The following is a 26781-nucleotide window of genomic DNA, read 5'->3' on the forward strand; positions in this document are numbered from 1 at the left end:
TCGCAACACTTTTCATAATCTGTGATAAGACTTAAAGGTCACGCAATTATGCAGAGAACCTTTAAACTTCCTCCAACTTCCCCCGCCGTGTGACAGAATCCAGTCTCAGCTCGAGCTCTTTGCTGAAACCAGATAAGAGCCTCAGCTCTCTGACCGGCAGAAACCTGAACAGCTGCTTTTGCTGTGATCTGAAACCAAATGTTAACCAACCACAAACAAGGACAAGTCTTCCTGACGCCGTTATCTCCACAGCAGACCCACTTCATCTGGAGGCCTTCATCTCAATGCTCGTGAGGGAATGAGATTAATTTCCAGCGTCTTGTCTGGAAGCCTCCAGGCTGATAAACGGGGACAAACGCTGATTGTTGCTCATTATGAAGACGCTGTGATGCTTCCTGCTGCACTGTGATTTGTTGGTGATGGGTAAACGCAGCGTAACACACTGAGCTGCTCCTGTTTTCAAACATATTTCATGCTGCTGATATTTGAAGTTACAGAGTAAAGCCTGAATGTCTGGTTTTATGCACATCCTACGCAGTAACCTCAGCTTCAAAAGCATCCACCAACATCTTCCTTATTTCTGATTTCTTTCAGACTCTTTGACTCCAAACATTTTCTGTCCAACTCTTCAGATTTCACAGTTTTCTGCTTCGTCTCAGCAAAATGATAAACTTCTGATTAAACGGATGGAAGTTTCTTAAAAAGACACAAAATGTTGGAGACTGATGGTTCACTGATGATTGGATGTGTATGAAAACATATTTGATTCTTCCAGTCTTGCCAGATTGTACAATCTAACTTGCAGCGCAGCCACAAACAAATCCATTTAAACACTTTTTCAAACTAATCTGCAAAAGAAAACGTGGTGTTATTTCAGGCAATATTAGTTGATTGGTTAATTAAATAAACAATTGTTCTCCCAGAAAAGAAGATGACATGAGAGGAGGTGATTAATAGAACAGCCAAGGTTTGAAATCACAGAAACATGACATCTCCACAGCTGATGATGTCGTACCTATTTATGAAGCCTCTGTCTCTCTGTACTTCATCATTTATTCACTGCGCCTCCTTGAATCAAGCTTTGTTGTTTTTAAACAACTTTTCTACCTCAGTTAAGACGCCAGTAATCTCACACAGTTGATCCAGATCCAGTCATTGTTCTGTCAGAGGAGGTTAAATAACATTAAATAACACGACGCTCAGATCTGCTGAGACACCTTGCTAATGTTCTCCTGTACAAGTTTGTAGATATACGGTGCTTCTGCATAAAAATGACCCGAAACATCAAAACTAAACTTGTCTCCAGTATCTGCTGTGACCTCCTTGTCACTAAATGTTTCTGGTAACTGCTGATCAGTGGTCTACAGCAGCTTGGAGGAATTTTAGCCCATTTAGAACAGAACCACTTCAGTTCTGAGATGTTGGTGGGTTTCCTCACATCAACTGCTTGCTTCAGGTCCTTCCACAACATTTCTATTGGATTAAGGTCAGGACTTTGACTTGGCCGTTCCTAAACATTCATCTTGTTCTTCTTTAACCGTTCTTTTGTAGAACCACTTGTGTTCTTGGTTCTCGTTGTCTTGCTGCATGACCCAGTTTCTCTTCACATTCAGCTCATGGACAGATGTCCTGACATTTTCTTTTAGAGTTCACTGGTAGAATTCAGAATTCATTGGTCCATCAATGATGACAAGCCGTCCTGGTCCAGATCTGTGGGTTCCAAACTCTTTAGAGATGGTTCTGGAACCTTTTCCAGCCTGATGAGCAACAACAACTCTTTCTCTGAGCTCCTCAGAAAGCTCCTTTGTCCACAAACATGTGTTGTGAAGATCAGACTGAGACAAATCCCTCATTTATTGAAACTAAACCAGGAACTGAACCACACCTGAGTCTCATTACATTGATGGAGACACTTCTGAACACATGGACTCTGATTGGATCCTAGAGGAGCCCCTCACTGATATGTAATATTGGCTCATTTTAAGTATAATATTTCTATTTCATGTGTTTGGTTGGGTTCTCTTTGTCTACGTTCAGGACTTGTGTGAAGATCCATTGATTCACAGTAAAAAGTAAGTTATGGAGTTCCTCAGGGTTCTGTGCTAGGACCAATACTCTTCACGTTATACATGTTGCCATTAGGCAAGATTATTAGAAAACATGGCATAAACTTTCATTGCTATGCAGACGACACCCAGCTATATTTATCTATGAAACCAGATGAAACTAATCAGCTGGTTAAACTCCAAGCATGCCTTAAAGACATAAAGGCTTGGATGACCTGTAATTTCCTACTCTTAAACTCAGACAAAACAGAAGTTATTGTATTTGGTCCTAAGCATCTCAGAGATTCATTATCTAATCACATGGTGTCTTTGGATGGCATTACCTTGGCCTCCAGTACTACTGTAAAAAACCTTGGTGTTATATTTGATGAGGATATGTCCTTTAAATGTCACATAAAGCAAGTGACCAGGACTGCCTTCTTTCACCTGCGTAATATCGTCAAAATTAGGAACATCCTGTCTCAGAGTGATGCTGAAAAACTAGTTCATGCATTTGTGTCGTCCAGACTGGATTATTGTAATTCATTACTGTCTGGCTGTCCAAATAGCTCTTTAAAAAGCCTCCAGTTGATTCAAAATGCCGCAGCAAGAGCATTGACAGGAATTAGCAAGAGAGATCATATTACTCCAGTTTTAGCTTCTCTTCACTGGCTCCCTTTAAAGTCTAGAATAGAATTTAAAATCCTCCTCCTTACATACAAGGCCCTTAAAGGCCTAGCTCCATCGTATCTTAAAGACCTTATTGTACCATATCATCCCAGCAGATCACTTCGGTCTGAAAGTGCAGGCCTACTTGTGGTTCCTAGAATTTCAAAAAGTAGAATGGGAGGTAGAGCTTTCAGCTATCAGGTTCCTCTCCTGTGGAACCAGCTCCCAGTTTGGGTTCGGGAGGCAGACACTCTCTCTATTTTTAAGGTCAGGCTTAAGACTTTCCTCTTTGATCAGGCTTATAGTTAGGGCTGGACTAAACCATCCCTTAGTTATGCTGCTATAGGCCTAGGCTGCTGGGGGACGATGCACCAAACACATGTCCTCCTTCTTTCTTCTCTCTCCTCTCTCGCATCCTCCACTTTCTTTTCTCTGGCACAGAGCTCTTGCCCTCTAATTTCCTATCTACTACTAGTCATACAATTCTGTGCTATTACTATGTAGAATGTTTACTGCTGTGTGTGTCCCACCCCCCCACCCCCCTTCCCCCCTCTTCCCCCCTCTTCTTGTGAGTATCTCTGGCCTGGAGTGGTGTGTTTCCCGTGGAGCTCTATACTACATCTGTTGTCGTGGTCTCATCAGCCTGCCCAGTCTTCATGGAATCCTGCAGTTCTCCACTCCTACCTGAATGAACAATTCTCCAACCTGCCTATGATTCCTCTTACATTTTCAAACTGTCATGTAACATCATCAGTTTGTATCATAAGATTCCACATGTACGCTTTAGTCAGATATGTGTATCTATGACAGATGTATGTTTATCTTGCTGTTCTCTTCTCTCTTTCTTCTGTCTGTACCCGGCTGGCCTTAGGCAGATGGGTCCCTCCATATGAGCTGGGTTCTGCTCGAGGTTTCTTCCTGTTAAAAGGGAGTTTTTCCTGCCACCGTTGCCTTCAGGCTGCTCTGGGGGTTTCAGGCCGGGTTTTTGTAAAGCGTCTTGAGACGATTTGTATTGTTATTGACGCTATATAAATAAAATTGAATTGAATTGAAATTGATTTGATTGTGTAGATGTGTCAGTGAGACTCTGAAGCACTTTGAGCACCAATAAGTAGAATCGTACCATTAAAAGAGTCATCATCTATTTCAGATCCTGTTCCAATCCGGTTCATTTTATGGGCAACCAAAGGATCTTTCTCCTTTTCAGGTAGATAAGGGTTTGAGGAGCAGATGGCTTCCTCTTAGTTTAGTTTGGAGTGTTGTGTTAGCAGCCCTTCTATAGATCAGACTGAGGCGATGTCTTCAGTGTGACCTCATGAAATTAATTTGGGATATGTATTTCTTTTACATTTGTTGAGTACCAGCAAATCAAGACCGGGAGAAGCAAGAGAGAACGAGAAACACTACCTGCTACCCGTCTCATCTTTATTTCACTGTTTTACAGCTGAAAATAATCTGGCGGTAACACATGCATGGTCTCTAACGAGCTAAGCAGTTAGCCTTCCAGTTAAAGAAGGGAAATAAAAATGAATGAGAGGACTGGACCAAGAAAGAAAGCAGAAACTTACCACTACCCTGTGGAATAGGAGGAGGGATGTATTGACTTGTGTATGTAGCATGTTTTAATGTAGGTAGATCACTTTGACTTGGTCAGTTAATTGTACATCCCTGCTGTAGAGCATCATTCATCCACCCAACATCCTGGTTCTTACCTTTTCTGCAGACTGCGCTGTGCCGAAGAAGATGGGGATGAACGCCAGCCACACGATGCAGGTGGTGTACATGGTGAAGCCGATGGGTTTGGCCTCGTTAAAGTTCTCCGGGACCCCGCGGGTCTTTATGGCATAAACAGTACAGGTCACCATCAGTAAGATACTGTAACCCAGAGAACAGATGATCTGCAGATCCGTGATGTCACATTTCAACACCCCTCGCGCCAGGTCGGGGTTGATGGTCTTCTGCTCGTCATAGTCTACGATGGTGTTGGGAGGATCCACCCCAAACCAGATCAACACCCCCAGCAGCTGGACGGAGATGAGGCTGGAGGTGATAGCCAGCTGTGAGGTGGGGCTGATCAGCCTGGGCGCCGTCACCGACTTCTTGCCCTGTTCAAAGATCCGGTAGATGCGGTTGGTTTTGGTGAGCAGTGCGGCGTAGCTGATGCACATACCCAACCCCAGGAAAATCCTTCTTAACGAGCACACGCCAACGTCCGGCTTGGCGATCATGAGGAACGTGATGATGTAGCAGAGAAAGATCCCCGTCAGGAGAACGTAGCTCAGCTCCCTGCCGGACGCCCGCACGATTGGCGTGTCGTTGTACCGGATGAACGTAGCCATGACGAAGATTGTGGCGATAATCCCGAGCATGGCCAGGAAAACCGGGATCACGGCCCAGGGCGAGTGCCACTCCAGCTTTATGATGGGTATGGGCTGGCAGGACGAGCGGTTGGCGTTGGGTGTCATGTTGTAGGAGCAGAGTTTGCAGTTGAACTCGTCGGGCTGGTATTGGTAGCCGTCGCAGGGCTCGCAGTGCCAGCAGCAGGGCATCCCCTTCACCACCTTCTTCCTCTCGCCGGCTTTACAGGGAAGGCTGCACACGGAGATGGGAACGTCCTGCTCGCCCCTCGGCCACTGCATGTCCTCGATCTGGAGAGAGAGCAGGGAAACAATGAGCCTTCACGTCCTTAAAAACTTTTATTACAACGTAAAAGTAAAATGAGACTCAGTTAATAAACTGACAGCACTTCTGGTTGGTCCAGACTAAAGCTTCTCATCAGCTGTGCGTGGTGACCAGAGGATACATCATAAAGACTTTAAATGTAGGTGACGTTCATGGTTTTGTCTTTTTCTCTTTAATAAACAATGAGGAGTAAGGAGGAGCCTGCTGCAGAGGAACTAGAGTTACCAACGTAACCATGAATTCAGCCTGGGTCAGAAAGAAGGTAAGTTTCAGAGGAAGATTAAAAAAGAACGACCGATGACGAGGACAAACACATGTGTGGTGTTTCCTTGTTGGACTCAAGGGAAATTTCCCTATATCAAGGTTTCATGGTTTTAATTGTCGTTCTAAAACATGATTCATGAAAGGAATCAAACTAAAGTCCTGAGTTAAGAGGTGGCAGAAAAACTGGAGTTAATAACATAAACTATAAATTCAGACAGATTGAAATAGAAACCAGGAAAGTTTCTGGTGCTGGAGATAAACTCAGAGATTGACGTCTAGGATGTTTGATGGTGTCCTCGATGGCAGGACATCTGCAGTGGATTTAACTCCTCGCTGTCTGCAGCAGAGCAGGTTCTATAGCACATAGTGACAACATGATGCGAGGATGTTCTCCTCCTCATAGCTGTAGGAGGATGGGAGCACTGCAGTGGTCTCCTCAGGAAGCCCAGGCCGAGTGAATTTACCTGGACCGACCAGGTTCCAGCTCTGGAGCCTCAGATTTACAGTCCAGATGTGATCTGCTGTTGAACAGTGGACCAGTTTTGTCTTGTTCCTAAATCAGACGTCTCACTGATCTGACAGCTGGACTGCTGCTAATGATGAAGGAATCCTCTGATAGTGGGACGTCAATGTGGGTAAATTCCACCTGGATCTGCTCCGACTGCTTCTCCTCAGAGTTTGATGAGTGGGAGTTTAGTTGGTTTAGCTGTAAATAATCCATGAAGCCGTCCAGAGCAGCACCATCAAACACTTCTTTTCATTTAAGAGTAGTTCTGAATTTAAAAGCAGATACGCTGTAGAAACTGAACTCTGTCTGAGATGAATCCTGTTAAATCAAGATCATTCTTCTCAGCAGACAGTTTCAGTGTTTTAGATCATGTGACTCTTTCTAAGTGTCTGGTTCCTAAATTCTCTTAATAAACTATTAGAACTTGTTAATGATTCAGATGAGAACTAGAACAATCCTAAAGGTTTTAGATGAACACAACTACTCTGTCTTCTCTGATTGGTTGGAGGTATGTCCAAGGATAGGACCGGACGTTCACACAGCAGCGTCAGTTTAAAAGGTACAGCAGAGATTCTACTTCCTGAGGATCCTCATGAAGAACCAACTGACTCCTACTCCTGATCTATCACAGACTACTAACGTATAGTTCATCTGTGTGTGGTAGCTGACAGAGCTAGCAACCAGAGCTAGCAACCTGAGCTAGCAACCTGAGCTAGCGACCTGAGCTAGCAACCTGAGCTAGCAACCTGAGCCGGCCAAAGGTTTGGATTTAACCACCGTCAGAATCCAGAACATCTTCCTTTCTTCTCCTCTGATCTCATTCATCAGCTTCTGCTTCCATCCATCCATCCTGGTTCTCGTCACATGGAGCTTTTCATTCTTCATCATCATAATTACTCGGCTCTAGTCCTTCCTCCTCCTCCTCCTCCTCATTTAAATCAGACTCGTCACTAAAGAAACTGAAGAGCTGCTGCCTGCACAATGATCCACAGCCTCTCAACAGACCAGATATTCAGCCAGGACTGGAGACGTCAGGAGCAGCTTTAGGTCGAGCATTTAACTGGAAACCCTTCAGTCTTCTGGCCTTAACAGCATCAGGACAGCGATCAGTCCATCCTCTGTCTCTGAAGACGAGTCACAGCTGGTAGAGACCCTGACAAGTGCTCTGACTGAATAAAGCTCTGACTGAAAGCCCTCATGGTCCTGCTTCCCTCAGCTCAGTGTCTACTACGTCTGTCTTCGTTCAAGAGATGAAATAAAACGAGAAAACAGAAATAGAGACGGTGACGAGTCCTTCAGTGACTCACATCTGACCAGAGCTCTGAAGCAGCAGCGTTGATAATGTGAGATGAAATAATAGAAAGGTCTTTACTTTTGAAACTGAACCTTTAAACAAATAAAATCAAATGAACCATTTAAACATGATTTCTGTTTGTATCATATTTGTTTCATCATTTTTGATAATATAACTTTACCACAATATTATTATATTATAATAAACAGAAAGAAAGACATTTAGTTTAATGTATTTGGTACATTTCTAACATTTCTGTTGGTTTAGATGGATCCGTTTTATTTCTGTCGTTGCTCAGATAAACTGGTAAATATTTATTCTATAGCTTATGATTTAATTGTGTTATGACAAAGGACAGTAACCAGAAATCAAAATCAAACATTCCACTAATATTAAATAAATTAAAGTAGTAATATTTTAAATAATTAGTTTAATTAAATTAGAAATAATCACAAAAAAACTGCTGCATCACATTTTATTTTACTAAAACATAATCTATAAAGTATGAATTATTATAGCTTGATTCAATAAAGTAAATATATATAAATATAAATATCAGCAATGAAGAAGGCGGCCATTTTGGAAACTGCTGCCAAAAGCTAGTGGCTGCAGAGCCTGGGTAAATCCAGCAGGGGGCAGATGATGAGGATCAGATCAGAGACCTGTTGTTAGTCTGATCTGATCCAATGAGCTCATGTTGATAAATGTTGATAACGATCATCAGCTGTTTCCTACGTTAAATAAAGACGCTCAAACAGACCAAGACCCTGAAAGGACCAAGAGAAGAGGAAAAGTCAGAGCTGTAGAAACCCTCCTCCTCCTCCTCCTCCTCCTCCTCCCCCTCCTCCCCCTCCTCCACCTCCCTCTCTGTTTGTTTTATCAGTCCTGGTCAGACTCTGCGGTCGATAGATCTACGTTTCTGGATGAAACTGCTGTAAAGAGATAAAGCTCCTCTTTGTTGACCTCGTCTCCGGTCGTGTTTCTAGTGAGCGCTGTAAAACTGTAAAATAAATCAACACAAATCTTCTTCTTGTGTGGGTCTTCCTCCTCTTCCTCTTCCTCCTCCTCCTCCTCCTCTTCTTTCTTCTTTCCCACAGCTGCACTTCAATCTCCAGCCTCTAGGGGCCCCGGGCCCCAGAGCTCAGAGGATCACAGTGATGGGATCTACATGCCGTTGCCATGGTTACCTTCTTTTGAGTCTTGCTTGCAGCATCTCTCTCTCTCTCTCTCTCTCTCTCTCTCTCTCTCTCTCTCTCTCTCTCAGAGGCAGGTTCTAGGTATCACTTATCAGTGATAAGGTTCCTGTGACCCCTGAAGAAGGTCTAGAGGTCCTTAAGGTCATTCTTTCATCCATTCATCTTCTGTAACCTCTTGTGGGGGGGGGGGGGGGTCTAACCACCACACCATCTCATCAGCAGAGAGACTCCATGTGTTGATGTTGCTCTGACTTCCAGACTGAAAGAATCTGATGAAATCAACTAATGAGCTGGATGTGAAGAAGAGGAAGCAGAAGCAGAGGATGAAGAGCAGTCGTGTTCACGTCATCACTCTTTAAAACCTGGAAACACGACTCAACATCAACCTCTACTGAACCAGAGAGAAGCTTCAAATGTTCCCACAAATAGAAACATAGAGGATTTAATTAATGATTAAAATATTCACAAACTAAAGCAACTTCTTCTTTTAAATGCGTTTATTTTAACTCTGATGATTAAAAACAGGTTTCTACTGAGTAACAGTTCATGGCTGCTCTGTTTCCTCCAGGATTGATATATTTCTATATTTCTATATTTCTATATTTATAGAATGAGTCCGTCCTCCTCCTCCTGTATTTCATCAGCTGATTGAAATGCCAACATGTACTGCAGAGAGAAATGAAATGTGAGGAGCTGCAGCCTCTAAGCTCATTAACTGCTGTGATGTCAGATTCAGGTCAGAGCTGCTCTTCTTCTTCTTCAGCTTCAGCTTCTCTACATTTAATCTGAACGGATGACACAAGGAACAAGGAGAGGTTGTGTTTGTTTGACTGAATAATGTCCTGAAACATCCAGGAACCTCAGGAAGTGAAATGAATCCTGCTCATATTTTCTTTACATCCTCTCGACTGATGGACCCCCCCCCCCGTCATTAACTCTGTGACTCAGATTAAATAGATTCAGTGAATATTAAAGGGAAGAAGTCCCAGCTGAGTATTAAACAGGACAACCATCCACGTCGCCATGACAACGGCAACACAGCGGGCCGACGCACGGTTCAATGACAGTTTTAAAGGCAAAGGAAGTTAAATATATATATATACAGTATATACTATATATATGTGTGTTTCTACTTGCGTTCTAACATTTCCGTCTCAGTCGTCAGCAGGTCGCGTCTGATCTTTTTATTCTGAATCATTTCAACTCTGAGCATCATTCTGCAGTTTTTATTTCTAGAAGACAGGAGGTTTTAGTTTTTGGATGAAGAGGACTGAACTGGGCTCGGTGACGTCTCTCTCTCTGAGTCCAAGGTCAGATCTAATTCCTCTAATGAGACTCTAACAGCCGCCAGGATCTGAGCTCTCCATCTCAGTCTGCTCTCAGACACGAGGGCCGAGCCCAGAGATCCTGGAGCCGTGGCCGATAAGAGAGGAGCCGTCGGACGTCACGTTCACTTTTAATTGTTCCGACTTTCTTTGCAAACACAGTTTAAAGCTTTTAATGTCAGTAAAGTCCTCCGGTCTCCAGAGCTCCCAGTGATTAAAGCCTGAATGAACAGACATGTATGGATGTGCTTCCTCCATCTCTGATTACATTACACAATACATTATAGTTACTGACATGTTTCAGACACACAGCTTTTTATCAGTTGTGACTGTTATGTGCAACACTCCTGAAGAGTTTGCAATGTTTTTAATAATTTAATGTCATCTCTTAGCTGTGATAGAAACCATTAGGTCACGAGGACTCGCTGAGGTTGGAACGTTTCTTCAGTCCAACTAATCATCAGGAGCTGTAGAATGACTGCAGGAAAATATAAGCCCACAGTAAAGTGTTCCACCACGGCATCGACAACAAGACGACGTCCCCCCGGCCTGAACGCACAAATCTACCCACAGCATCAGTTTGTCTGCAGAGAACGACGGCAGGTTAGTACACAATGTGTGAAGACGTCAGGACCGAGGCAGGAGACCAACAGAGGACATGGACGGACTGCCAGGAGGTACGTATGTGGTTCTCTGCAGGTTTACAGCTGGAGCTTCTTTCTGCTCCACATATTAATGTTTAACCACAGAGAACCTGGAAGACGCTGGTGATCAAACCTTTGAGTCTGATCTGAAGCTGATCAGGAAACGTTCTTTCACTCTTTGAGAAGTTCTACAAAGGTCAAGACTCCAGCAGCAGCTGTAGAACACGGAACAACTTTATTAGACCTTGGACGGATCCGCTCTAATAAAGTTGTTCCTGCTGGAGTCTTGACCTTTGTACAGTTTGTTTCGTCTTGGTAGCAGGAGAAGTCATGAAACTAATAAAAAACATTCTACCCCCCCCCCCCCAGAACTGTCCTCTGACTCCCTCCACTACTGACGCTCATATAGATCCTATACTGTAGATCCTCCTCAACATATGCTGCTGCTGTAATAGTGCTTTCTATTAATCATAGTTTTAAACATCTTCAGTCAATGAATATGAAAGTGTTTTTGTCTGTGGTCGGATCATTTCTCCTCATCCACTATCGGCTAGTTTTTGGCGATGGTTCCCCTCGGTACCCCACCTTGTTAACCTAGAGGCTGATCCTGGGTTCCACTGCATCAGGGACGTGTTCTATGACTTAAAGCTAAAGAAACTTAGGTTCTCACTGACGGGTTCAGTTCAGACGTTCTAGGGCGTTATTTTATTTTGTAGGAGTGTGCATATCTTTTGTCTTGTGTTCCTGTTTGACTCTGACTGGGACGGGGTTGGGGAGGGACAGGAGGGACATTGACATGCAGCTGAGGTGGGCTGCCGTCCCAGTCGGTTCAGGGTGAATCATTGCGTCCACACTGACAGTCCTGAGCTCTGTGGACGTTATGAAATGATTCGCAGGGATTTTGTTGGTGTTGCATCAATTTGCCGACTCGTCATCAGCAACTGCCATTTTCCAAATGAAGCTGGTAATCCTGTATCATGGATATGAAGGATTTAATCCACCTACACCAGGTCCACAGCAACAGAGATGACCTGGTGGTGCAGGCCAGAGATTTATTTGACTTTACATCTCATCACACTGTATTTTAAATCTATAATCACTTTAATGCAGAAGGAGCTTTAGATTCAGATGTTTCAGATGTTTCAGAACGTGGACGTCTCTGTCCAGGCTTTAGACTCTCAGGCCTCTGATCACTCAGAAAGTCCTGAGGCCTAAGGCTGGATCAAAAAAATCTATTTTCAGTTTCAAATGGATCTTGATTTAAAAGATCTGATGCTGATTCATAAAATCCTCCAGTGTTTATTTATTTGTAATTATTTCAGTCCTGCTGCAAAACTAGAACCTATGACGGAAGCTCAGATCTAAAAAACTAAGCAGAAACAAAAGCAACTGGACTGGATGGACTTTCTTGAAGACACTCTTGGACGTCTCGTCCAACGTCATGTTCAATGTCCTCCAGAAAACCCAGCCAGGCCAGTCGTCCTTGTTCCAGCTGGGTTGTTCTGAGGAAGACCGGTGAGGAGGACCAGGCCACTGGCAGCAGTCACATCCTTCACAGGTGATTTGTCCCTGGCCTTGAGGAGGACTCGTTCCAGGCTGATGAATGAATGAATTTCACATCAGCACATCAACCATCACCCCACCGTCCAAATGTCCACAGACGACGGTCATGAAATATTCCACAGTACGAGGGTCTGTCAGGATCCCAGAGGAAACACAGCGGCCATAAAGCAGAGAGCACCAGGACAGCAGGACTTGTCTCTGCAGCATCGGATGAGAAGAGACGGAGACACAAAGCAGCTGTTCCTGTCCACATCATTTTTATCTGTGACCTCGAGCTGAAGCCGCTGCAGAAATAATCTGACATGAACAGCAACGAGAGCAGCTCCTTCAAGACGAGTCAGTCATCGTCCTCAACCTCTCATCATAACGTCAGCTCTGAACTCAGTCAGACCTTCATCAACACCTGGTCTCACCTGTCCATCTCTAAGTCCCTGTGTCTCCACATGCGTCCCCAGCCAGCACTTGATCAACGGACATGAACCGTGATCTTTAACTAGACATGAGTCGCAGTCTTGTTTCCAGACTGATAAAGACGACTCTCCTTCTGTGGACAACTCAGACCGGTGGTAAACCTACAGAGACGACTCAGACTGGTAGAGACGACTCAGACTGGTATAGTGAACGTAGCTGTAACAGGAGCAGAGTGAACCAGTAAATGTTTCGTTAACTGAGGAGCCCTGAGACTGTGTCCTCATAAACCCTGACAGAGACCATCAGACCCAAACACTGAATCATTTAACCTCAGCATCATTGAACCTGCCTCTGGTTTAGATGGAGCAGGTTGATGTTATGTTGACCAGGACAGAGGACTGAGAAGAACTGATCACCAGGACGCAGCTCAGAGCCTCAAACGAAGCCTCCTGATCTCCTGCGTGCTCCTTCACATTAGCTCCGTCACACCTGAACATCCAGCTCCAGTAATTGGTCTCCTTTGTAACGTGGAGCGTGACGCACCGTGAAGTATCCACAGAGGAACCAGGTGGACGGAGGAGAAGCAGCGATAATGGGAGTCCTGATAGCTGCAGCTCTGCCACATCTGGCGCTGTGGGGCTGAGGAGGTGAATAATTTAGTGCTGTGAAGGAGCAGAGACGTGGCCTTGAATGCAGAAGAAGAAGAAAAAGAAGAAGAAGAAGAGCAACACGGCTGCTGAAAGAAACCAAACCAGGAGCTCTGAGTTTAATCTCTGATCATATTTCATCTCATCGGGACTGTCACTGTGGTCGTGGGGTACGGACCTGCCCCTGTCCCAGACTACATGAAGGACAGTGATGATTATTCAACAGGAGGAGACGGGAGGAGAGGAAGAAGTCTTGGAACCAAACCTGTGGATGAGCTGGATCACGTCGCCATAGCAACGTTGTTTTACACTGGAAGGACACGAAGTCAAAGGACGTGACCACACGGAACTGATTCAAGGTTTTAGCTTCAGCGTTTTATAGAAATAACTCAGAGCAGCAGATGACTGAAGACTAAAGTGAGCCAATATTACATATCATGTCCTCCGTGTCTCCAGTATCTGCTGTGACCTCCTTTAACTAAATGTTCCTTCCACAACATCTCTATGACGGACGGCGTGAGCAGCTGATTGGTGCTGACCGGCCACCATCATGCAACATTCATACCCCTCAGAGTCAGGACACATGTCCAGATACAGCTTAGACCGACCCCCTTCAACCACCTAGACTGGTTCCACTGGTGTCAAATCATCCAGCAACAAACAGCAGCAACCAACCACATCAACTACTCACATGAACACACACCGTCCGTCTTGGGTTGGTTTCAAGAGAGAGAGTGACCCGACACCAGCACAAGTCTATTTTCACCCACAACAAGGAAACTGAAAACCGTCTGATCAGCTGTGAGCATGAATCAAACGTAGATCAGAGTCAGCTCCAGGACGGTTAGAGGCCACGGTCACCATCAACGTCTCCTTGCTCTTATTTGTTGGACTCATTCTGTCTGTCAACAGTTTGACGTCAGATGTTACAACACGTCAAAGAAGAAAATGATTTCAGACCCGGTGGACTCATCCAGACCAGGTCTATCAGAGATCTCAGACCCAGGTCTATCACAGATCTCAGACCCGGTGGACTCATCCAGACCAGGTCTATCACAGATCTCAGACCCGGTGGACTCATCCAGACCAGGTCTATCACAGATCTCAGACCCGGGGGACTCATCCAGACCAGGTCTATCACAGATCTCAGACCCGGGGGACTCATCCAGACCAGGTCTATCACAGATCTCAGACCCGGTGGACTCATCCAGACCAGGTCTATCAGAGATCTCAGACCCGGGGGACTCATCCAGACCAGGTCTATCACAGATCTCAGACCCGGGGGACTCATCCAGACCAGGTCTATCACAGATCTCAGACCCGGTGGATTCATCCAGACCAGGTCTATCAGAGATCTCAGACCCGGGGGACTCATCCAGACCAGGTCTATCACAGATCTCAGACCCGGGGGACTCATCCAGACCAGGTCTATCACAGATCTCAGACCCGGTGGACTCATCCAGACCAGGTCTATCACAGATCTCAGACCCGGTGGACTCATCCAGACCAGGTCTCTCAGTCTGATCATCACTTCCATTCCTTCACTCTCTGTTTTCCTCCAGCTTTAGCAGCGGGACAGTCTGGATGTACCAGCCCAATAAATCTGTTAACCTCTCACACTATCAGATAATCTTCTGCTATCGGTCCTGACTGAGCCTCTAATTAGTGACTGTGTGGAGGTCCAGATCTGCTGTAACGTCCTGATAATCCTCTGAGTGTCCCAGCGTGAGACAGATAGATGAACATCACCGCCTGCCAGGGAGTTATTAAGATAGCTACTGATTCACTGAGGGGATGTTTGTCCTGTCCTCCAGCTGATCACAGACGGAGGTAATGTCTCTAGGATGGATCATCGTCCTCCAGCCCCCCCCCCCCCCCCCCCCCCCACACACACACACACCCAGCTCCATGACACATTGAGGACTCACGTTGAGCTGCAGGGTCTCCGTCCACTGTCCGATCACTCGGTAGCCCGGACCGGTCACGTTGCTTCGCTGGTACTGAAACAGATCGTAGCGTCCCGGGGCGTCGCCGTTTCGGTTGAAGGTCACGGCGGTCCCAGCACTTCCTGTGGAGGACAAACACAACCCTGGTCCATCAGCCGAATGGACACGTGTCCAACCACAAACCTGCAGGTTTATGTCCAGACACATCACAGACTTTAACTGTTTCATCAGATCAGACAAAACAAGAAACCAGCAGAGATCAACGAGTCTAAATGAACAAGATCATTTATTCATCTTCAGTCTCATGTCCACATGTTGTGGTTGTCTCATTGTAGCTTTGTCTCATTGTAGTTCTGTCTCATTGTAGTTTGTGTCTTTGTGTCTTTGTGGTTGCATCCTGTAGTCGTGCAGTAAACCATCCACCAGCTGAATCTTCTTGCTGCTGCTGTTGAAGAGATTTCACTTCACATTAAACCGTCGATCTGAAATATTCAGCTGAACGTGACCTGGCCCTCTGATGAAGAACATTTAATATGCACATCTGATCACTTCTACAGGACGGGGAATGAGACAACTAGGATTTATCTGGGACCAGAGGACGACACGGATCTAAAGGAGACAACTGGTCCTGTTCCACCTGAGTCTAACCCTGGACCACCATCTCATCGTCTGAGACTCATCCAGTTACATTCATCTTCTACAACTTCATATGAAGCTGTTCTTTTATTTCTCATGTTTCATGTTTGTGTTGCTGGTGAATCAGTCAGAGAGCAGACGACTGTGTTACCAGCTACAGACAAAGCTCCTGACATGAAATGGTTTCATATTCTATATATATTTATATATATATATATTTATATTTATATTCAGGTTTGTTTCAGTAAAGCAGGAACAGTTTCAGGTCTCAGGTTTCTACAGGAATCAGTTTCTCTAGATTTGATCTGTTTCAGTAAATGTTGAGGTTTAAAGTCAGAGCAGCAGTTTATCAGCGAGCAGAGGAGCCGTGGGCTCGGTGTAATTATTAACACTGAACCACGGCGCTCATTTAGAATCGGCCCGTCGCAGGCTTTGCTAATTAGCTGATAAAAGACGTCCGTGGGGCAGATTTCCAGCTTTAAACCCTAAAACGAGCAGATTAATATGATGAATTCCACACGTTAAACTGCAAATAGCTCATTCAGAAAATTGAATAATATCATTTTTTATAATCACCGAACTCCTCCGACCATTTAAAGACGTAATAATTACTCTTCTAATCTTAATTCATGTCTTCTGTCTCCTTTTACTCATGACTCTGGTTTCATTTAACATTTTTATAGAAAGGTGTTTTAACTCCAAGCAGACACAAGAACAAACATTAGTTTATGATTACATCAGTTTTCTCTTTTTGTTTCTTTCAGATTTTTCCGTCTCTTTGTTTTATTGTTGTCTTGTGTCCTTTTGGTCTTATTGTCTCTGTCTGTGTTTGTTTTAAGGTTTGTCTCTTGTTTGACTGGACAATAAAGGAAGTTTTAAAAAAAGCTCCCAGCAGAGAGCAGCTCCACAGCTCTGACTGGACGTAAAGAAAACGCTTCATCACTAACTGACTTCATGACTGATCAGTCTAATTATTATTATTATTGTTTAAACACTCAGTCGTCCTGGATCATCTCTGATGTCCTTGTCCACTCACCGTTGAAGCTGACGCTGCGGATGTACTTGAGCAGCTTCTTCCCTCCGGCCAGGTCCATGTCGGGGCAGATGCCAGAGTTCTCTGGACACAGGTCCCGCTGCATGTTGTGGAGGGCGTGGGCCATGGCGTAGACCGCATCGATCACAAACTGGACCTTACCCTCCTGCTCGTATTTGGAGTCGATGCCTATTCGTTCCTGACCTGAGAGACAAAGAGATGGAGGGAGCATCAGAACAGAGACATGAAGACGATGAGACGACGTCAGTCCAGACACATGGGTTAGGGTTAGTGTTAATGTGTGTCAACGTCCCAACGCTGCACACAGGTCACAACACAGGTCAGACTTTCTCAGGGGGAAGTAAACGCACCAGTATTTATACTAAACCACAACCAGGTATTAATAGAGAAACAGAACCTGATAGGACGAGAGTCAACCCTCTGGTCCAACATCTGTGGTGAGTTCATGGTCTCTAATACCAGCTGGACAGCTCAGTGTCTTCATGTGAATCATTACGTAGATGTAGAATGTGACCCCCCCTGACCCCCAGCTCATCTCAGTCACGTATCATGAGCTCTATTAATGAAGCAGAATCAGGCTGTCAGGTCTTGAAGGCATCACCCAGCGTCCTCAGTATTCAGGAGCTGATCTGAAGTCATTCCTCGTGTAGAGGAGCTCTGTGGCTTCAGGACAGAATCATCTGAAGCTGATGTCGCTCTGTAACGCTGCTCCTCCTTTAGGTAAATGGGTTAATAACACAAATAATTGCCCCAGTTGTTGCAGTGACATTATGTTTGAGGTCGTCATGATAAAACCGTCACATGTCAGAGGGAGGAGGTTCCTGAGCAACGCCTCTAATTAAAAAAATAATCAGTCACTAAAAAGGAAAAGGTCAGAACATGGACTTCAAATGTAGGATAAAACCCTGCTAGCTAGTGCTAGCTGCTGCTAGCCGCTGTTAGCCGCTATTAGCTGCTCCTAGCTGCTTCTAGCTGCCGTTAGCTGCTGCTAGCTGCTGTTAGCTGTTGTTAGCTGCTTCTAGCTGCTGTTAGCTGCAGTTAGCTGCTGTTAGCTGCTGCTAGCTGCTGTTAGCTGCTGTTAGCTGCTGCTAGCTGCTGTTAGCTGCAGTTAGCTGCTGCTAGCTGCTTCTAGCTGCTGTCAGCTGCTTCTAGCTGCTATAGGCCCAGGTTGTTGGGGTCCTCCATGCATCCATGTTCATACTGTACAGCCTCTGTGTTTCTGATCTGTTTAGTAAAACATTAAAACAGAAATGAGGTGAAGTCTTCTTATGTTTGATGCGTTCATGAATTTAAACGTGTGATAAATGAAGACAGGCCTCTCTCTTGGTGGATAAATGTTTCACTGTGACTTTTTCACTTCGTTGTCTTCTGGTGGTCAGAAAGCGAACGTGAGCGGACGGGTGCAGACTAAATCCTGGAGTGTTACTGTGTACACAGCCGCCTGCAGCCTGGATTACAGCCGTCACACCCTCTATGGTAATAATTGTATATGTGAGTTCTTAATCCCTGACAGCTGATGTGATAAACACAATTATACGTTCCAGACTGGAAAACAGAATTACTTTCATCTTTTCAAACAGATAACGTCGCTGCCATGGAGCCAGATAAAGCCCCTCAGTGTGACTAATGGCTGATTTAAAGCAGACAGAGATAAAGCTCCGCTACACAAACCCAACGCTGCTTCATTACAGCAGCATGATGTGTGGCCTGATACATGACACCATCTGTACCCATACCCTGATCATCTACACGAAGACATGGACAGCTGTTCAGATACTGCAGGACGCTTCAACAGGAGGATTATAGACGAGAGTGGATTTCTTTAAACGTCCTGCAGCGTCTGTCCTGAGGTGGACGGACTCAGATCAAAGATGATGAGACGTTTGTGAAGACGAACCTGTCAAAGTCTGAATGTTTGATCTGTCCATGCTGTCTGGATAAAGACATGATGAGACAGGTGTTCCAGGTTCACAGGCTGCAGGAATCAAGTCTTCAGCCCAGTCAAGTGACGTTTGGACACATGGACACTCGTCCGTCCTCCAGCTTGTGTTTGTTTGTGAGGACGGAGTAGTATCAGGGGTTTGAACCGTGGGGAGACGCCTCCATGTTTATTCATGGTTTGAAGGAAACTCTGACCAAAGAAGAACCAGTGACGGCCTCCTGTCCAAAACCAAACGTCCCACAAGACAGAGTCAGCCTCAGCAACAGATACAAGAAGGACGACGTGTTTAAATACCTTCAGGGGCTTTATTATTTATAGTTGACCACACCTTTAATTATCAGGCTTGTTTCTCAGATCAGTTACTAAACAGGAGTTTACAGAGACACAGAACAATCTGAAAGACACACAACCACTAAATACTACGCTGTACAACAACACAATGAAGGAACAGAGACAAACAAGACACAACGTCTCTATGAAGAGACACAAAATGACTCCTGAGGACACAAAATGACACAAAGAAGCAGCAAAGACACAAAGCAAATCAATAAAATGACCAGAGCCAATAAGAAGAGACACAATAAGATGCAGAGCAGCAACAAAGATGAAGACGATTAAAACAAAATGACATAAAGTGAGTGGAAAGAGACAAGACAACCACAAAGAGACGCAAAATGACAGTAGAAAGACACTGGACAATGTGAAAGACACATAACCATTAAATACTACACTGTACAACCACTGCAAAGAGATGTCATGTGACTACAAAGACACAAAAACACACAAATGACCAGAGGTAATGAACAGACACCAAACAGCCACTAAAAGACACAGAGTCACTATGAAGAGACGCACAACGGCTGCTGAACAACTACAAAGAAAGAAAACCACAAAAAGACACAAACAACAACACTGAGTCAACTCTGAACTTCTACAAAAGAAACACAAATCGATGCCAAGTGATCACAAACAGCAACTACAATAAAAAAGCAAAGTGACAGCAAAGAAGCACTGAACAACTACAAAGGACATGTCTCCTGTGGTACGACCAGAGCTACCAAGACACAAACCAGCAGCATCTGAAAGTAAAACGATTGTGTTTGTTGCTGCTCAAGCCTCAGAAGACGTGATCATGAGGAGTCTCTGGTGGAGGGAGGGAAGTCAGAGCCATGAAAGGAGAACAAAGAGATGGAAATGATGACGGTAAATGAGGCACGAAGAAATTCATCTAAATGTTTGTGGAGTTTGTATCGCGAGGTGTCAATCAATCAGAGCGGCAGACCAGAGGAGGCTGAAAAGAAACCCAGACGATGTGTTCCTGCTCCTGTGCAGCTCCAGTCGATGCTCTTAATTGAACAGGTTCATTAGTGTTCAAGGCCTGTTCACACCATCACACTGGGCCTCTAATTACACTGCAGTATTGACAGAGAGTCTGTGGTAACGATGCAAACACAGCGTCCACACAAAGACACTCAATGTTCTCTGAACGTGTTCATCAGAGGAGAAGAGCTGGACTCTCTCAGGTTAAAGTACTGATGATGGAGTACAGCGTATATTTGCTTTCTCTCCTTTTACTCCATGCCGTTTAAATTTAGGTAATGTTTCTGGTATCTGCTGTGACCCCCTTGTAACTAAATGTTTCTGGTAACAGCTGATCAGTGGTCTACAGCAGCTTGGAGGAATTTTAGCCCATTCCTCAGAACAGAACCACTTCAGTTCTGAGATGTTGGTGGGTTTCCTCACATCAACTGCTTGCTTCAGGTCCTTCCACAACATTTCTATTGGATTAAGGTCAGGACTTTGACTTGGCCGTTCCTAAACATTCATCTTGTTCTTCTTTAACCGTTCTTTTGTAGAACCACTTGTGTTCTTGGTTCTCGTTGTCTTGCTGCATGACCCAGTTTCTCTTCAGGAAGTGTGGAGGAACAGTCGTGGATTATTTGTAGGTTCCAAACTCTTTAGAGATGGTTTATCTATTGAAAATTCTAGAAATGGATGTTAAACTCTGCTTCTGTTGTTGACATCATGTGTTCTATACCCCTTATCTTAATCCCAACCATCACCTAACTATAACCTTTACCCTAAAACCACATCATAACAGGTTTTAACCATCTAAAGGTGCGTTTGGGAACCATAACTTCATTAAATCGAAGGTTACCTGTGCACTTCCTGCTGCTCTCGTCTTTCTTGGAGGAGCTCATCAGTTTGCAGTTGAAGTTCTCCTCCCAGTACTCAGCAAACCACACGTTCCTCCTGTTGTTCTCCAGAGTGCGCGACGTGAAGTACGCATCAAACCCTGACAGACAGAAAACACAGTCAGGTTCATTCATTAGCCGCTAACGCACACAAATCACACAAATCACACGAGCACCGGGGCGTGACGGCAACAAATGGGACGCCGGTGTTTGTCTGCTCATCTGTGCTGCACTTTAATCAGAGAGGAGTTCTTTATTCTGTCGGCATCAAGAAAAATAATGAGGATGAACACCAGGGATGAGGCTGGTGAAAATGTCTACCTTCAGCCACAAACCAAAGATACCACCTGACACTTTAAAGAGCTCAAAACGTTGTGTAACGCTGCCCAAACATAAAAGCCTTCACATATGGTAATAAAATCCCTGGCAGAGGAGAGGGAATTCTGCAGGGACCAATAGAAAGGCAGCACGGATCACCAGAAATAGATCCACACATGTAACTTCACACCAATCACAAAGGGCCGAGAGACGAGGAAGGTGGTGTGTAGGTTTCTAATCGCATAAGTCAATTAACTATGAAAATAAACAGATGGAAAACAGGATTCTATTCATCCTTCAGCAAATAATCCAAACCAGCAGCACCAAGATTAAATAATATAAAAGGAAGACGTGGTTTATTTGAAAAGAATCTGCATCAAGACCAGAAACCTTGACTTCATGAATAAATATACATATACATACATATATTCTCTGTTGAGCCAAACTTTAAGGAATGCATTAATACTTCATGATTTTATGAGGAAGAGCAGAGTAACTGTGGGTCGTCCTCCCTTCGCTCTCACTTATTGATGAGATGTTGAAACCTTTCTCTGAGATTCTGCTCCGTGTTGAGTCATCCCTTCATTTCATTCATGCTGCAGATCTCCGGTTCTACCGCTGACTGTCTAGAACGATGCATGAACCCTCCTCCATCCAGTGTGACATCTTCGGTCGTCTCCATCTTGGCTGTGACCTTAATTCTTAATTCTAATTTAAACAGGTGAGACATTAGTTTTAGTATCAGGATGGAAACATGTCTGTTTGACATGGAGGTGTATGGAGACTGACTCACTGGTGGAGCCTCTAGTGGACGGTGGAGGAACTGCAGGTTATCACATACAGGTAAGGTTTGGCCAAGGAAGAACCTACAAGAAGAACCTACTATAAGCTGGGAGGAAGCTAGGAGGAGCTGTCCTCTCCTGAATCAGCTGATCACTTGGTCTACATTCATTCTAGATCATCATGATGTCGTGGAGATATTTCTGGTTGTGGTTCTTGGAGCTGATCAGCCAATCAGAGCCAACTGTGCAGGACTCTAAATGTTCCCTGTGTCTAATGAAAACTAAAAGATCTTCTTGTCCTGATTTCCTCTCAATCTCTAAAGTAGCATCACCCAGAGACACTGAATAAACCATGTGATCCTTTAAGAGAGACTAAATAACCAGTGATGAAGAGAGAAAGTACTTCATGTATTAATGCACCACCAAAAAGCTGGGAGACTCCAACATCACCAGCCTGAAAATGGACCAGATCTCAAAGAGGCATCAGCAGTCGAGTCAGAATTCATTTTTTTCTTTTGTTGACAGCTTTGTTTCCTCGGCTCCATCACTCTCAATCGTCAGAGCAGGAAATGGAGTCATACTGAGACGAGTCCTTTATCTTAAGAAGTGCAGTGAAGTAATCTTCTCCCTGGCGTCTCTGAAAGCATCGTCCTCAGACTGATAGGCAGCCGAGTCCTCTCCCTCCATCACTGATACCGCTCTGATGTCCTTGACGCGGTGGGATGACGCCACCGTCGCATACATTTTAATAATGTCCTGACGGGCTAAAATTAGGATCTTGACCTCTATAAGTTTCTCAGTCGGCAGAGTGGGAGGCGTCGGGGGAGGCTCGGCTGGGAGGAGGGGTGAGAGGAGTTTAAGGAAGACATAAAAGAGACAAGAGAAAAATCTGACAGAAAGAGAAAACTGGACCTCACAGTCCTGTCAGAGGACACCACCCCCCTCAGCAACATCTGTTTAACAGCTGTCAGAGTTTATAGAAGATTTACAGCTATATAACAACATTACATCAGTCTGAACATCTGAGGAGTCTCTGAGTCTGTTGGCTGGGATGATAGGAGGAGCTGCTGTTAGCTGGGAGGCTAAGAGGAGCTACTGTTAGCTCGGAGGCTAGGAGGAGCTATTGTTAGCTGGGAGGCTAGGAGGAGCTACTGTTAGGTGGGACGCTAAGATGCTGGGAGGAGCTACAGTTAGCTGAGAGGCTAGGAAGAGCTACTGTTAGCTGGGACGCTAGGAAGAGCTACTGTTAGCTGGAAGGATAGGAGGAGCTACTGTTAGGTGGGAGGCTAAGATGCTGGGAGGAGCTACAGTTAGCTGAGAGGATAGGAGGAGCTACTGTTAGGTGGGAGGCTAAGATGCTGGGAGGAGCTACAGTTAGCTGAGAGGCTAGGAAGAGCTACTGTTAGCTGGGAGGCTAGGAGGAGATACTCTTAGCTGGGAGGCTAACTAGCAGTCTTATTTCAACAGACTCTGTGGCACAATGGGCAGCACCTTGGACTTCCAGTCAAAGACATGCGATGTCATTCAAAAGTTTTGAAGTTTACCTCCAGGGAGTCGTAGTTGGAGAAGAAACTTTGGAGCTGTAAGGTCACAACTAGTTAGCTTTATTATTATTACTATTAATGTCTACTTCTATTTCACTCCGTTATCTATTGCATTTAGTTTTATATGCTAACCGTTAGCTTATATGCTCACTTGGTACTTGCTGTTATACTCTGCTCAAGTCTTTCTGTCCTAATCACGTCAGTGTTCTACCACGTAAAGATGGAGCTGACAGATTCATCCTCTGGATCTTCTACTGTACTTTCTTTGTGTATCTGAGGGTGTGAAGCTCAAACTAGGGCAGCCATGATGGCTCCAGATCTGTGACTGATAAGGCAGCAGTTAGAGATCCAGCCCCCGTCTCAGTGGGCTGAGAGGGACAGCTGTGCTGCTGCCGACGTCTATTTCCAGATACGATGAATTATAAATGCAAACATAAAAACTCAGCTGTTACTTCTCACTGATTTATTCTGATCCATGTAACCTTGAAAAGCAAAGAGAGAACCACGAGAAGAGCCTGCATGCGCCGGCACTCCATCATCCTCCAAACACAAATGAAAAGACCTGAGATTGTGTCGGACCGAGGGCGGATTACTGCAGCCTGGAAGGAAACCAAATTAGAAACGTCCTTGTAATTACTCTCTGGAAAGGAGCGTCGGTTTAACAGTATGCAGAGGAAGAAACACGAGGATTCAACAATAACTGCATCTGGATGTAGGCTCAAGGGCGAATTCTGTGTTTGATCTTAATTTATATGAATCCCTGGTGGGACGTAGCCCAGTTCATGAAGCAGGAGACGTCAGATCAGAGTCACACAAAGAGCAGACGGTTTCAACGATGCTCAGCTGAAGCTCTTCACATCTCACTGTGTTTCCACATCTCTGTCCTCTCAAGGTCTCACAGTCGTCATTATTCACAACAACACTCATGACAATAAGTCCTCATCCTCCTCATCCTCCTCGTCCTCCTCATCCTCCTCATCCTCCTCATCCTTCTGAGAGACTCAGGACATGAGAAGAGCTTCATCTGATGACCATGATCACATCTGAAAGGTGTTGTCACAATAAATGTATGGATGCTGGGAGTTAACTCATGACAATGGATTAAAAAAAACAAGGAGTAGAGGAAGTAGTATGTTCTCCTCCATGTTCTCCTTCAGTCCTGAATGTCTAGCGTAGAAGAAGACGACCAAGATGTCTCCACAAAGACAATCAGGAAAAACACGTTCGTCTCTACAAGTGGAAACAAAGATATCTCTGCTAACATCTGTCCAACGCTGACCTTGGACTCATATATTTAGTTCCACAGCATCAGACCCTGTATCCAGTAAACACAAGAAGAAGAAGAAGAAGAAGAAGAAGAAGAAGAAGAAGTTGTCAGTAATGGCTGCAGGTGTACGTAGTGAAGCCAGGCGTGGAGCTGCCACTCTGACCCGCTGATTGCAGCAACTAATCAGAAAGTCATCTGCAGCTACATTTCCTCAGCAGCGTCAGGTAATTACAGCACATGAATAATGAAAAGGAGTTTCACTTTCTGCTGATTGAACACGGAGCTGAAACCCTCTCACATAAACCTCCATATAAAAGACATCGTCCGTCTTTTAGTGACGTTAATAACCGACTCGTCTTTCACTGCTCCAACATGTCTACAGGGATCTTCATGATGCTCTACTGGTGGTTTTACACAGAGCGGAACGACTCTGAACCTCCTCCATCTAGTGGTCTAGTGGTGGTACTACAGATACTACACACAACGCAGCCATCTTGTAGTGAAAGTTAGCTTAGCATTGATATGTAGCATGCCTTGGTGACTTGAGACCAGGGTCTATAGAGACCAGGTTCCATAGAGACCAGGGTCCATAGAGAGACCAGGGTCCATAGAGAGACCAGGGTCCATAGAGACCAGGGTCCATAGACATCCAGGGTCCATAGAGACCAGGGTCATAGAGACCAGGGTCCATAGAGACCAGGGTCCATATAGAGCAGGGTCATGGAGACCAGGGTAATAGAGACTAGGGTCGATGGAGACCAGGGTCCATAGAGATCAGGGTCACAGAGACCAGGGTCATAGAGACCAGGGTCATAGAGACCAGGGTCCATAGACATCAGGGTCATAGAGACCAGGGTCATAGAGACCAGGGTCCACTGAGACCAGGGTCCATAGAGACCAGGGTCATAGAGACCATTTTGCATAGAGACCAGGGTCACAGAGACCAGGGTCATAGAGACCAGGGTCATAGAGACCAGGGTCATAGAGACCAGGGTCAGGATCATGGACCTGACAGTTCTGGAGATAGTCCAGATTTATTTGGTCTTTTTTGGGACCCTGGGGACTAAGAGGTTGTGAAGTTTCTGCTTCCGAGGGTTGTCAGATGTCATCTTCAGGAAGGTGTTCCTCACGTTTTATTGGTCAACGGATTAATGGACACAACAGACTGATCAAACATGAGAACAACCCTCAGACGGCGACTCATCGTAAACACTGAGCACTACGTTTAAAGAAGCTTGAAGCCTCTGCTGCTTGTTGATCCATAGAAACATCCACAGCTGCTCATGTGAGGTTACCAGAATCAAAGCAGCTTTAGGATCAGAACCCAGAGTTTGTGAAGTGTTTGCTGCTGCAGGGCTCAGGGTGAATGTGGAGGCTTCACAGAGTCGTCACCAGTCACGTAGCCACCGCTGCCGTTTGATAAAAGTGTCTTTAAAATGAAAATATCTCTCAGTCGGGGGCATTTTCCTTCCTTCCCTTCATTTTATTTTTAACATTAACACCTTCTTAGAGCGTGGAGCGAACTGCATGATCTGAAACACCTGGGACATTTCTTTGCTTCTTAGCGGGGTGCTAATGAAAGGAGGAGGAAACACTTCCACCCACAGAACGTTGAGCTGACGGCCTCAACATTCACCTCAGTCAAATGTAGACGTGTCTGTGATTTAACTCCAGTTCTCAGGGTTGAGCTTTAGTTATAGAACGGTTATTTGACTTTCACACGTCAGCGGCGTCCAACTCTTATTTCATCTTATTTTTTATTGTGTCAAACATTATCTGTCAGAGTGTGACCAGGGAGGGAGAAAGGAAGGATGAAGAGGACCAGGTCAGCAGCTTAGATCCAGTCCAA

At 44.9% G+C, this 26781-nt stretch overlaps 1 protein-coding gene across 1 annotated transcript in view; it reads right to left on the minus strand.

The window, feature by feature from the left end:
- The window catches only part of grm7 (glutamate metabotropic receptor 7), a gene marked incomplete at its 5' end in the record, with an annotated part of 122005 nt that overhangs the window by 23007 nt on the left and 72217 nt on the right, over positions 1 to 26781 (minus strand). Inside the window, 4 exons of the mRNA XM_084543663.1 lie at positions 4427 to 5362; positions 15177 to 15316; positions 16867 to 17067; positions 20985 to 21122. Coding sequence (XP_084399789.1) covers positions 4427 to 5362; positions 15177 to 15316; positions 16867 to 17067; positions 20985 to 21122 — 1415 coding nt within the window. The remainder of the gene's footprint in view (positions 1 to 4426; positions 5363 to 15176; positions 15317 to 16866; positions 17068 to 20984; positions 21123 to 26781) is intronic.

The sequence above is a fragment of the Chelon labrosus genome, assembly GCF_963514085.1.
Source record: "Chelon labrosus genome assembly, chromosome: 4".
In the NCBI taxonomy this organism is placed as follows: Eukaryota; Metazoa; Chordata; class Actinopteri; order Mugiliformes; family Mugilidae; genus Chelon; species Chelon labrosus.